Source organism: Leucopleurus acutus (assembly GCF_964270905.1).
Source record: "Leucopleurus acutus genome assembly, chromosome: 4".
Taxonomy (NCBI): Eukaryota; Metazoa; Chordata; class Mammalia; order Artiodactyla; family Delphinidae; genus Leucopleurus; species Leucopleurus acutus.
Genome location: NC_139146.1, coordinates 107639315 through 107652034, shown reverse-complemented (window position 1 = coordinate 107652034; position 12720 = coordinate 107639315). Strand labels below are relative to the sequence as shown.

Below are 12720 nucleotides of genomic sequence, written 5' to 3'. Positions count from 1 at the left end.
AGACTATTAATTACTGACTGAAAATCCAAAATTATTGTTAAAATAGCAAAAAATGATACCAGGTCAGTAGTATCACTCTGAATTCCATTCATCCCACTTCCTTGGAATCTTCTTTCATTAGTTATACTCTTTTGTTTCAACAATACCTTTTTAATGATTCTAATTTAAAGTTACTTATCTCCTGATCTTAAAAAACTAAGATACTTTAGACACTACTCCCTAGCTACTTTTCTCCTTCCCTTACAGCCAAGATTCTTGAAAGAACAGTATATACTCTCATTCCTTACACCTCTTATTACACCTCTACCATTACACTTATTACACCTCTACCATTTGCAGTATGGCTTCTGATGCTACCATACCACTCTGATGGCAAAGTCACACTGAAATCTTCTTGCTAAATCTAATAAACATTTTTCAGTCCTTATCTTACCAGCCTTCTCTGCAAAACACTTGATACCCACAATTATTTTTCTTCTTGAAACAACTGTCATCTGCATTATCATATTCTACCTTTTTCCTTCTGACTCTTCCCTTCTTACTCTCTTTAGTATTGTCTTCCTCTCTACCTATCCCTTAAGTTTCCATGTTTTCCAGAGTTTTTCCTTGATCTTCTTCACTTTTCATGACATGACATTTTCCCTGAGTGTTCTCATCCATGGACATGCCTTCAATCTTCAAATCTCTACCTCTAGCCAGAATCTCTCCCCTCAGCACCAACATTTTTATCCAACTGTCCATGGGGGCTCTCTTGTCCCACAAGAAATTCAAATTCAACATGCCCAAAGTCTTTCCCCTAAAACCCCCTCTTATTTCCTAAATGTATCAATATTATCGTCATTCACATTGTCTAAAATGGAATCCTTGACTTCTATATACATTCAACTAAATTCCAAATCCTATCAATTCTAACTCTTCAATATCTCTCAGTAGATACCTTCTTCTACATTATCAGTACTCTCAGGCAATCTTTGCCGGGATTACACCCTTGGTCTCCCATCTCCAGTCTTCCTCCAGTGCCTCACACCCAATTCCATCTCTGTACTGAGGTCAAAATAACCTTTGCAAAGCACAAAATGGTGAATACATTCTAATTGCTCTCTGTTGCTTCTAAATTGAAGTCCAATTTTCTTTTTTAATCAAAGAATTTGGACCCTTGGTTTCCTCTCCAAACTGATCATTACTTCTTGCTCCTCTTGTGTTGGTTCTCCTGAACTACTTGCAATTTTTCAAGTACATGAAAGTTGCTCTTACCTCAAGGTATTGCACCTAATGACTCATCCTAGATTGCCCTACTCGCACCCTATAACGTGGCTCAATCTTTCATCAAGATTCTGGGTTCAGTTTAGACACCACCTCCTCTGGGAATGCTTCCCTGGCACCCAAGCTGTTATGCTTTAACATTCAGTGCACACCCAATAATTAGCGCCTATTAACTATTGTCATTTTTTCCTTGTCTTTTTTCCTGGAATACTGTAAACTCTTCAAGAGCAGGGACACAGTAAAACTAAATAAGGATGTGAAGGATGGTCAATTAAAAGTTCAATATAAAACTGCATTTTGACAAGAATCCTTTCCTCTAAACAAGGTTCAAAAAAATTTGTTATACCTTTTGAAATGACCTACTAGTCTACAAACAAAACACTCCATGATTTAAATAATTTTTTTCATTTCAGATTGATGCTGTAATGAATACCCTACAGTCCTGATGCATGTGTACTGTCTTAGGTAAGTACAGTTTTTAAAGGCAGCAAAGAACCCAGCTTTGTACAATGTATCTTTAATATCATAATGGGAAGGAGACTATTTGTCCAAATTATTCTAACAATTATTTAAAGTCATTTTATGAGACTATTTTATGAGATGAGAATATTAAGCATATGGAAAAGTCAAGGAGCTTACGCAAGTATATACGACCAACTTCTGACAAATTTAGGACTAGAATTCAGATCCTCAGCCTGGTACTATATCCATCTTAACCTCACATCTAAGATAATGACAGTATAGAGATCATTTCAGGTATTTTAATGCATTCAATAGAAAAACTGAGTTCAAAGACAGAGACCATCAAGTCTTAAAGATAACATGGCAGGATTCTCAGAAGGAAAGCGGCATTCCTCAAATTAAAGCAACACTGTTGAAATAGTACCACTTCCTTCTTTCAGATATTACATTTTCACCCATTAAGAAATGCCTGATAAAGATATTAAAAGTATAAAATAATTTCGATAGAACTCCATACTTTAAACTGAAGGTGATCTCAACTGTGCACATTTCTACAAAGATATTTTCTCTCTAGATTTAATTGTATTCATTTTAAAGATATCGCTTCTGGGCTTCCCTGGTGGCACAGTGGTTGAGAGACCGCCTGCCGATGCAGGGGACATGGGTTCGTGCCCCGGTCCGGGAAGATCCCACATGCCGCGGAACGGCTGGGCCCGTGAGCCACGGCCACTGAGCCTGCGCGTCCGGAGCCTGTGCTCCACAACGGGAGAGGCCACAACAGTGAGAGGCCCGCGTACCGCAACAACAACAACAAAGTATATTGCTTCTGAAATTTAAAAAAATGATTTAAAAAAGTGGTTTTGGCTTATCTCAGATCTTAAACAGGCTTTTCAATGATGTAAAATTTTAACTTTGCCGATTTACTGGTATCTTTTCCTAAAATGATATGAAAGCAAAAGCCTTTGACTAATGAAATTCAAGCTTCCAACTATCAACAATATGAATCATTAAAAACAGCAAAAGAAAATTAACATTCTGAGAGGAACTGCAATGGAGATGATCAAGGAAACTCATTTTTGAAATCACCCAATCTGGATTAGAAACCCCTCTCCGTCTATCTTTATAAACTTAAATTATACTGCCTAGAGCTCAGTTCCCTTTTCTGTAAGAAGAAAATTGTAATATCTACTTCTCAGCATTGTTGTAATGATTAAGTGAAATGATTATGCATATAAAATTCCTAGAAAATAGTAGCAGTAATACTAGCAAAGTTGTTACTGCTGCCGCTTCTACTACTGATACAACTGTTGACTAAAGAAAAACATACAACCTGAAAGTTGTGAGTTATGTTTTATTTGGGGACCTTACTGAGGACTATAGCCCAGGAGACAGCCTCTCAGATAGCTCTGAGGAGGTAAAGGAGGAGCCAGGATATATAGGTGTTTTTTTTGCTGAAAAAACAAACATGAAGTTGAACATCAAAGATTATTGCTAATCACAAAGAACAGACATCTCAAGTTAATGATTTTAGTTCTTTTCTATTATATGGGAAGGTGCAAGAATCTGGGGTCATTGAAATTATTGCTTTAGATATGCATAGGGCCAGAATCCAGAGCACGGAAAGTTTTCTGTTTTTCTCCATCCTGAATTCCCCTCAGGGCACACTGTCAGGACAGCTGCAGTGTCTGACGGCAGGCAACGTTCTTTGTCTGCAGTATGAACCTAAACTAAAACAAGTTTCCCTGCCTATATATTCTTGTGCTTTTGCACATGAATATTGTGTCTTAAAGAGAAAGTAAGTTCACTGAACTATTTCTGGAGAAAAAGGCCACACCTGAAACTAATATATCACTTATACCTCAATTAAAAAATTAAAAGTGAAGTTACTTGAGTATAACTATCCTAGAGTTAAAAATAGTATCTGGTCTCTGTGGCTGCTAAACTAATCGTTTTCCCTCATTTAAATTAATTCAGTCTCCCTTCATCTCAATCCACATATAATCTATATAGAGTTAAAATCCCAATACACAAGTTACCTCACCTCCCACCCTTTGAGGTATCCCTAGCCTTAATAAGAATTCGGGTTGTTTGGAAAACCATATAACTTCGCCTTTGAATTTGTTTTCACCGGATTGTTATTCTCTAGGAACTCAGTGCATTTTTTGGTGTCTCATGTATATTCATATTCTTTCAGTCCCTGGGAGCACAAATTGAAAAAGAGTATTTTAAGGAGACGTAACACTAATTTGATAGAGTTTTTTTTTAACCTAACAACTTTCTGAAATATTTAATGCTAGCTAAATCAACAGGTAAACTGTTTTTTTCAGTGACAGATTAATGAAGGGTTCTAATATACTGATTCTTTTGGTTCTAGTCATCATCTTCTATAAATATTTTATCATTTCTCTCGCATTAGTCAATATTTTTCTATGGCCTTTAATTAGTCCTTCAATTTCTGCATCACCCAAACACATTTTGATCAGCTAGAAGGAAGCCCTAAAAATCACTCACATATTCCTTCCATAGGTTTCAAGCTCTATTTTACCCACTGCCTGTTTATTATAACCACAACCTGCAATTATAAAGGGTTGTTATATTTGGAGCAGTTATGTGGCTTTGAAAGAGCAAATTATACCTTGTTCACAAGGTTGTGGGACTGGGGCACTTGATGTCTAGAAATAATGATGCCATAACCTAAAAGTTCTATTAGGTTTCTAGAATACAGCCAGCAGATTATGATTCTTGGGTTCCAGGTAGAATTCTGTAGCTCTGTAGGACAATCCTGGATTCATTTAATTATCAGCAGTTGTGAGCTGCTCTGAATCCAGCACTTGACTTTGATTCCAAACTAAGTAGTGAGCACGTGTCTTCCCTCCCCCATCTCCCCACAGACCAGCCTTTTCTTCATATCTTAAATTGCTGTAGAATATATCCAAGTTCTTCTATGGTTTTTCTTACTCTAACAATTATGCTCTTGATGACAGAAGTGGCACATTATTTAGCGTGAAGCAGTTCCTAAATCCATTAAACTAACTTTGGCTGGCTATGTATTTTTCACTGAAAGGCTACCCCACTCGAGATTTGAACAGCTTGTAGAAGCTGAAGTCTTTGTCTCAAGGTGTTCCCATCCTTAGGTACACCCACAGTTCATGTTTTCCACTCAACAGCTTGATGCTATTTCATTTTTAACTAAAGTCTTTTTATAAAACGACTTGTCATCTTGACAGTTATTGGGCCCCTTGATCAATTTCTTCTAACCCCCAAGTTGATTGTGACCACATTTGCATGCCCCATTGGAGAAGGAATTACTGTCTTTTAATAAATCCCACAAAGCCAGTTATCTTTTGCCTTCAGCTTTGGAAACAATTAGTGTTCCTTGGGTTGCCAACAGATAAAGGAGTTAGCTCATGCTGCAGAATCGAGTCAGAGGGAAAATACTACTAGAATCACACTCAGCACAACTAGGTGCTGACACCACAAGAGAAACATATGAGGGAAGCATGGAGGTGTCTCCTTTCTCATCCTCACTCCAAGGCATAAACTCATTGAGGTCAATGAAAGATGGAATTTCTCGCACTGTGCAAACAGAATTATGATACAACTCTGCTGTAGTGTCTTGGAAAAGAAAATAAACAAGGGGGAGACACATTTGCTTCATTACAAAGTAGAAGGTGATTTGATTAAAACCTCACACTCAGTGAGGTACTAAAATAACAACTATTATCTCAGTCCCATGACTGAGGGGCCTTATGTACATTGGTTATTTTTTTTCACTCTGGCAGTGATTATTCATACTCATACATCAGAAACTTACATACACCATTAGTTCAAAGAAAAAAAACTGTATGATGTACCTTAGCATAACAGTGATGGCTTTATATTCAGGCCTTGGGAATTTCTTACATTGACTCTGGACCCATCAGGTGGGCTGTAGTGGATACACGGGTCACACTAGACAGGTTTATCTTTATGCGTAATAACCTGACCTTATATGCATCTGTTGAACTGTAGGATGATTGTCGCCCATTAGCTCTGGTTTTCTAACATTTATTTCCATTATTCCCACAGACCTAGAGCTGGAACCACTCTGGGAATGACATCTGACGGCCTAACCTAAGCAAAACCAGAGCTCCCGGGGAGACAAATAGGATACTCCCTGCTTGTTATCAGCTGCAATAGCCTCGTACTATTGTTAATGTTAAGTATGATGATCTGTTAACAAAATAAATGGAACTACAATGCAAACCATAAATGCTACTGAGCATGATGCTACCATGTTGATCTCCAGCACTATTCCTGTGACCTTCACCAAGACACTACAGGAGGCAGCCTCAGCCTCACGAGGCCCTGCTTTTTTCTAGATTTGCTGTGTCCTAAAAGATTCACAGCATAAGCATCCACTTTACACTTCCCAGCACACCGAGCTCCATGCCTTGATCGCTTCTCAGGCTTAATACGTACCATTAAGAAAAAGTTAACAGCCTTCTACCATAAATAGCCCAGAATAGCTCACTTCTTAAAGACAAATTTTGTTTTTAATTAAAGAAAAAGCAGCCTCCCTGAGGATACCTTCTTACTCCCAGCTGCAAGTTGTACGCCATTAATTAGGTAGTATCTGCCTGGCAACAAGTTTATTGTTGCTAAAGACGAGTCCTCAGAGCAATTTATTGGGTCAGAGTTCTAAATACAATGATTTCAGCTGAATTCGATTTACCGTATATACACTATAAGGTATTATTTCTATGTGCTTGATTTGCCCATGGAAACTGAAGGTGTTCTAACTCAACAGATTTTGCTTTGAAAGAAAGATTATGTTTTCAGAATCAATGCTCCTCTGAAACCAATACAAGCCAAGGAAAGCCTTCTATATTTATAGTTAACTGCTTCAAGGAATTGAAATTCATCTCGTGGTAGATGTAGAGTTTTACGGTAGAGACGAAGCATGTTTTATAGCAAATATAACTGGAGTCATATTAACCCAAATCATCCCTGGTCCCCTCCCAAGATTCTAAGCCCCAGCAGGTTGCATTTCATTAACTAAACCAAGATCAGGTGCTCAAGACTTCAGCGGCCAAGAACTGGGAAAGCCAACGCCTGCCCCTTGCAGCTTCCGCCGCAGAATGTGCAGTGCTACCCTCCCACAAAGATTCCAAGAGGGAAAATTAACCCCAAACAGGGACGTTCTTCAGGTGATTCCATGAAGTAAAAAAGCAACAACCCACCCATTTCACTTGTAGGCAGCATTTTAGACCTTTTAAAGTCTATTTTTCATTTCTAAAATTAACTTGCTGAAGCTTCAAAACCAACTCTGAGAAGTAAACAGCATTGATAAAAGATATGGGGAACGAGACTCCATAAAGGTGGGTGAAGGGCCCAAGGTAGCAGAGTTAGTAAAAAACAAAGACTTAGCTTTCATTTCTAGCACACCAGTCAAGACTCATAGGCATACTTGAAGAATGTGCTCACTGATCAAATTAGTTTTGGAATCACAATGTGGTGTATGTCCCTTGAAGAGTTACAACTTACGGTATACAATTTATTACTGTCTACATTTAACCAGTGATCTCATTTCCTTTCAATATGGCCCAGAATTATGGCTCTGTGAAATTAATTTTGATAACTTCTGCTCTGCTCTTATCTGAAAGGTCACATTTACAAATTATTCATGAACTGCTTACAAACTGGTCCATTTTGGTCAAGTATTTTTACACCTGACTAGGCAGAACTGGGTGTTTTTTTAATCACTAAGTATTCAATAAATATTACATGATTGGTTGAAGTAGTGTTGTCATGGTTCCCCTGGATATATTTTCCAGCAAACTCTGAACACCTTTCACCATTTTTTAATATTGAGAATCACTGACCCAAATATTCCATCATTTTAGTACAAGAATCTTAAGTTTAGGCTTTATACCCATAATTATGCCTGCATTTCTTCCGTTTGGTAGGAAACAGAGATTTTTTAAGAAGATATTGCCAGAATTTATGCTTATTTCCTAAGGGCTTCCCAACATTAAAGAGACGCTTCTGAATTTCCACCTACTACTGTCAACCATAGCTGACTTTACCGGTTAATGTCTATTATATAAGTTGTCCTCAATTTTTTATACCTTACATATCACCTTCCTCGAAAAACACTGGTCCTCATGAGAGAAACAAAGAAAACAATACTTTGTTTCTAAGAATGTAATCCACAAACTCCATCAGTCAGAGTTCCTCCAAGAAAATAACAGGAGATAGAGAGATTGATTTATTATTAAAACTGACTTACAGAATTGTGGAGCTGGGAAGTCCGAAGTCCGTAAGGCAGGCCAACAGCCTGGAGACTCACGCATGTTACAGTCTCGACATAGAATTCTCCTCTGGGAAACCTCAGTCTTTGCTTTTAAGGCCTTTGCCTGATTGGCTGATGTCCACGCACATCATCAAGGATAATCTTTTTTACTTGAAATCAGCTGGTGGGAGAGTTAATCACATCTACAAAATACCTACAGAAACATCTAGACTAATGTATAACTACACAAAAAGGTACCATAGCCTAGCCAAGTTGACACCTGAAATTTAACCATCACACAAGCCTTCTGTTATTTTTGTGCCCTTTGCAAGGTTTAAAGTCTTTCAAGTTGCAGTACTAACATCCTATGTTTTTCTGGATGCCTGAGTCATCCCACAGGTGATTCTTAAACCATCACCTGGGAACCATCTCCTTAAATAGTCTACACAGGACTAGTGTATTAATACCTAACTGGAAACTTGCAAAACAAAGCTTCTTTTCGTGGAGATTTAAATTTTAAAACATAAGGGAAAAGCTGTTCTATTATGTCAGTATGTAATATGCTCTAATGAAGTGAGAATTTAATCAACTTAACTGTTTATTTCCATTTAGTGATAAATAGCTAAAAATAAACAAGAAGGCTTAGAAGGTTGTCTTTTTAGGCCTCTGGTCTCCCTTTTGTGTACCTCTCCCCACCACCGAAGTCTCATCCCCACCCATCCATAGACCAGTGATTCTCAAGCCTAGCTGCATATTAGAATCATCTGAAGAAGGGATCATCTGAAGGGAAACAAAACAGAACGGTGCCCAGGACCCCCCTCTCTGAGATTCAGATTTAATCAGTCTTGATGGAAGCTGCTAGCCAAGACTGGAAATCACTGCTCCAGAAGCGTGGCACCTCACCCCACTTAGAAAAAGGAAAGCTTCTGAGATCAACCCGTTAAGCACCAGTTGGCTAAATGACTGATTGCACCGGAGAAGGGAAATTTTCTAACACTGCCTTATCTCAATCTGCTGTTGCATTTTGAAACTTCTGTCAAGTATAGAATGAAATTTTTGTCTCTCATTATAGAAAGCCCAGTCATAGATAATCAAGTCAAAAGATGGCCTTTCCCAGAAGCTATTTCATCCTTGTCCATTTCTTCCAGGATCTAAAGTACTCTTTTTCCCATTTGTCCAAGAAAGTATCTAATTGTTCTTTCCACCACACCCACCGCCACAAGACTCTTAGTTTCATAACTTAAGCTTTTTTGGCAAATTCTGGTTTACATTTAATGATAGGACCTACTTACTCATCCATAGATCAGGGGTTGGAGGTTCCTATATTGCTTCTACCCCAGCAAAAAAGTTTCTAACAATGAATCGTGTGTCCGTGTCCTCACACTTCAATTATCAGAAGCACAGATCTTTTTTTTAAAAATTATTTATTTATTTTTGGTTGCGTTGTTCTGTCCCTTGTATGTTGCGCCATGAATAGCCTCAGGAGGACATGGCCATTTCAAATCAGAATCTTTACTGCCACCTTGTGGATGACAGGTATAAATGCAGACGGCTGTGGAGAAATCTATTCTAAAATCAGATATTAATAAAATTGATAGTATGTAATCACCTTAAACAAGCTTACTTTGTGCTACAGCTCTATTTAGAACAACATGAAAAGCTTGGAGGCAAGCTAACAACATACACAGAATTTTCAACTTTTATTCTCAGAGATTTTAACTGTGTCAATTTGGCAACTTTGTGCACGCACACTAAATGATCCATCTAAGTTTTTCATTTAGCTCCTTAGAATGTTTAAAATTTTGAGAAGAAAAAGACCCGTTTTATCTCTTAAAAGATAGCAGTAGTGATAAAGTATATCTTCTCAATATTAAACTCCTTCTAAGATTAGGTTAAAAGATGTTAAAAATAGTAAAATACTTCACTTTTTACATACTGTATTACTTTTCAAAGGACTTTCCTACACTTATTATCTCATCTAATCTTCATCACCATTACATGAAGCAGATAATCCAGGTCCTAATACATCTAATTTACAGATAAAATGGGTTCAGGGAGATAAGCACACTGATAACAAGCTAACAGCAAACACTGATCTAACAATAACGAACACTTACGAAGCACTTTCCTTAAATCAGGTAGGGCACATACTGCTCTGTAATTGTGCCACTTATCTATTGTTTGTAACGTGTCACCCTGAAAGAGCAGCTTAGAACAATAATTAAATCATTAAATATGATTACAAATCTGGGGATTGACTGGACTCAAAGTTTCTCATATAGTTACAGTCAGGCAATGGCTGGGGCTGGGACCGTCTTGAAAGATCTTTTATTCACATAAGTGGCATGAGCTGGGAGGAATCAAACAGCTGGGGTCTGGAATAATGGGATTCCTTGGGCATCTCTCTCTAGTGGTCTATTCAGGTGGTCTCCATACAGCAGCCTCAGGGCAGCCAGACTTTGCAAGTGGTGGCTGAAGATTCCCAGAGTGAGTTTCCCGAAATATGATGGCATATCTAATCAACCCTCAGAAATCAGGCAGCAACCTTTCTACCACATTCTATTCAACAGGCAGTGCAAAGATCCATCCAGTTTCAATGGGAGGTGAAATAGCCTGCATCTTTGTGTGTGTGTGTGATGAATGGAGTATCAAATAATTTGTAGGCATTTTAAAACCACCATCTACACATTAGTTTCATTGACCTCCATGAGGTAGGTACTACTATTATCCACATTTTACAGATGGAGAAGTTGAGGCACAAAGTGGTTAAATAACCCTCCCAAGGTCAACAACTAATTTACAGTGTTAGAATTGGAATCCAGATTGTTTGACTCCAGATGCTATATTCTTAACCTATATACATACTCTACTGACATTGAAATTGGTAGCTGGATATACACTGGCAATACTGAGTATTTCACTATCAACTATAATTATCAGGTTAAAAAAAAGTGGAAAACCCTATATTTATACTTCTCTTTATCCCATTTCCAAAAGGAAATCAGATCTAGCCAGGCTATGTTTTGCAGAATACATTACCTTTTTGATAGAGCCACTATGGAGAACAGTATGGAGGTTCCTTAAAAAACTACAAATAGAACTACCATATGACCCAACAATCCCACTCCTGAGCATATACCCTGAGAAAACCATAATTCAAAAAGAGTCACGTACCAAAATGTTCATTGCAGCTCTATTTACAATAGCCAGGAGATGGAAGCAACCTAAGTGTCCATCATCAGATGAATGGATAAAGAAGATGTGACACATATATACAATGGAATATTACTCAACCATAAAAAGAATGAAATTGAGTTATTTGTAGTGAGGTGGATGGATTTAGAGTCTGTCATACAGAGTGAAGTAAGTCAGAAAGAGAAAAATAAATACCGTATGCTAACACATATAGATGGAATTAAAAAAAAAAGGTTCTAAAAAACCTAGTGGCAGGACAGGAATAAAGACGCAGACATAGAGAATGGACTTGAGAACATGGGGAGGGGGAAGGGTAAGCTGGGATGAAGTGCGAGCGTGGCATGGGCATATATACACTACCAGATGTAAAATAGATAGCTAGTGGGAAGCAGCCACATAGCACAGGGAGATCAGCTCAGTGCTTTGTGACCACCTAGAGGGGTGAGTTAGGGGATAGAGATGGTGGGAGGGAGATGCAAGAGGGAGGGGATATGGGGATATATGTATACATATAGCTGATGCACTTTGTTATACAGCAGCAACTAACACAACAATGTAAAGCAATTATACTCCAATAAAGATGTTAAAAAAAAGATGTAGTACATATATACAATGGAATACTACTCAGCCATAAAAAAGAATGAAATGATGCCATTTGCAGCAACATGGATGGAACTAGAGATGATCATACTAAGTGAAGTAAGTCAGACAGAGAAAGAAAAAGATCATGATATCACTTATACGTGGAATCTAAAAATATGACATAAATGAACCTATCTATGAAACAGAATCAGAATCATGGACATAGAGAACAGACTGGTGGTTGCCAAGGGGGAGGGGGTTGGGGGAGGGATGGAGTGGGAAGTTAGGGTTAATAGATGTAAGCTTTTATATATAATGGATAAACAACAAGGTCCTACTGTATAGCACAGAGAACTATATTCAGTATCCTATGATAAACCATAATGGAAAAGAATATAAAAAAGAATGCATATATATATATATATACACATACCTATATATGCATTTATAAATATATATGTATAACTGAATCACTTTGCTGTACAGCAGAAATTAACACAATATTATAAATCAACTATACTTCAATTTAAAAAATATTAAAACTTAAAAGAGAAATAAGTCATGCTGTCACCTCTACAGTAAGGCTCTAGACAACCCACCTGGTTAAATAAAGAGGAGAGAGAATACGTCTTCCAAGTCCTTCAATATCCAGCTCTGGACTTTCTTTTTTACTTTTTACTTAATTCCCCTTTTTACTCAAACTCTCCTCAAGGTTTCCAGTGTCCTAATGACAGTGATAATAACATCTTATGTTTATATATTTTTTGACTATTTTCAATGCATTTGTGTTTTTATTAGTACATTTGATATGTTTATCCAGTCTCCAAATTGGGCTAAAAACCTTATGTTGATTTAATTTAGTATTTTCTTTCCCAGAAACATTTGTTTTCTTAAAGAAATATACTGACTGAAATTAGAAGCCAAAGGACTCAATATATAACTCA

At 37.5% G+C, this 12720-nt stretch overlaps 1 protein-coding gene across 1 annotated transcript in view; it reads left to right on the top strand.

The window, feature by feature from the left end:
* Positions 1–5986, top strand: part of GC (GC vitamin D binding protein) — a 40259-nt gene extending 34273 nt beyond the window's left edge. The window contains exons 12-13 of the mRNA XM_082838784.1: positions 1677–1728; positions 5794–5986. Coding sequence (XP_082694910.1) covers positions 1677–1709 — 33 coding nt within the window. The 3' untranslated portion in view covers positions 1710–1728; positions 5794–5986. The remainder of the gene's footprint in view (positions 1–1676; positions 1729–5793) is intronic.
* Positions 5987–12720: the final 6734 nt, after the last annotated feature.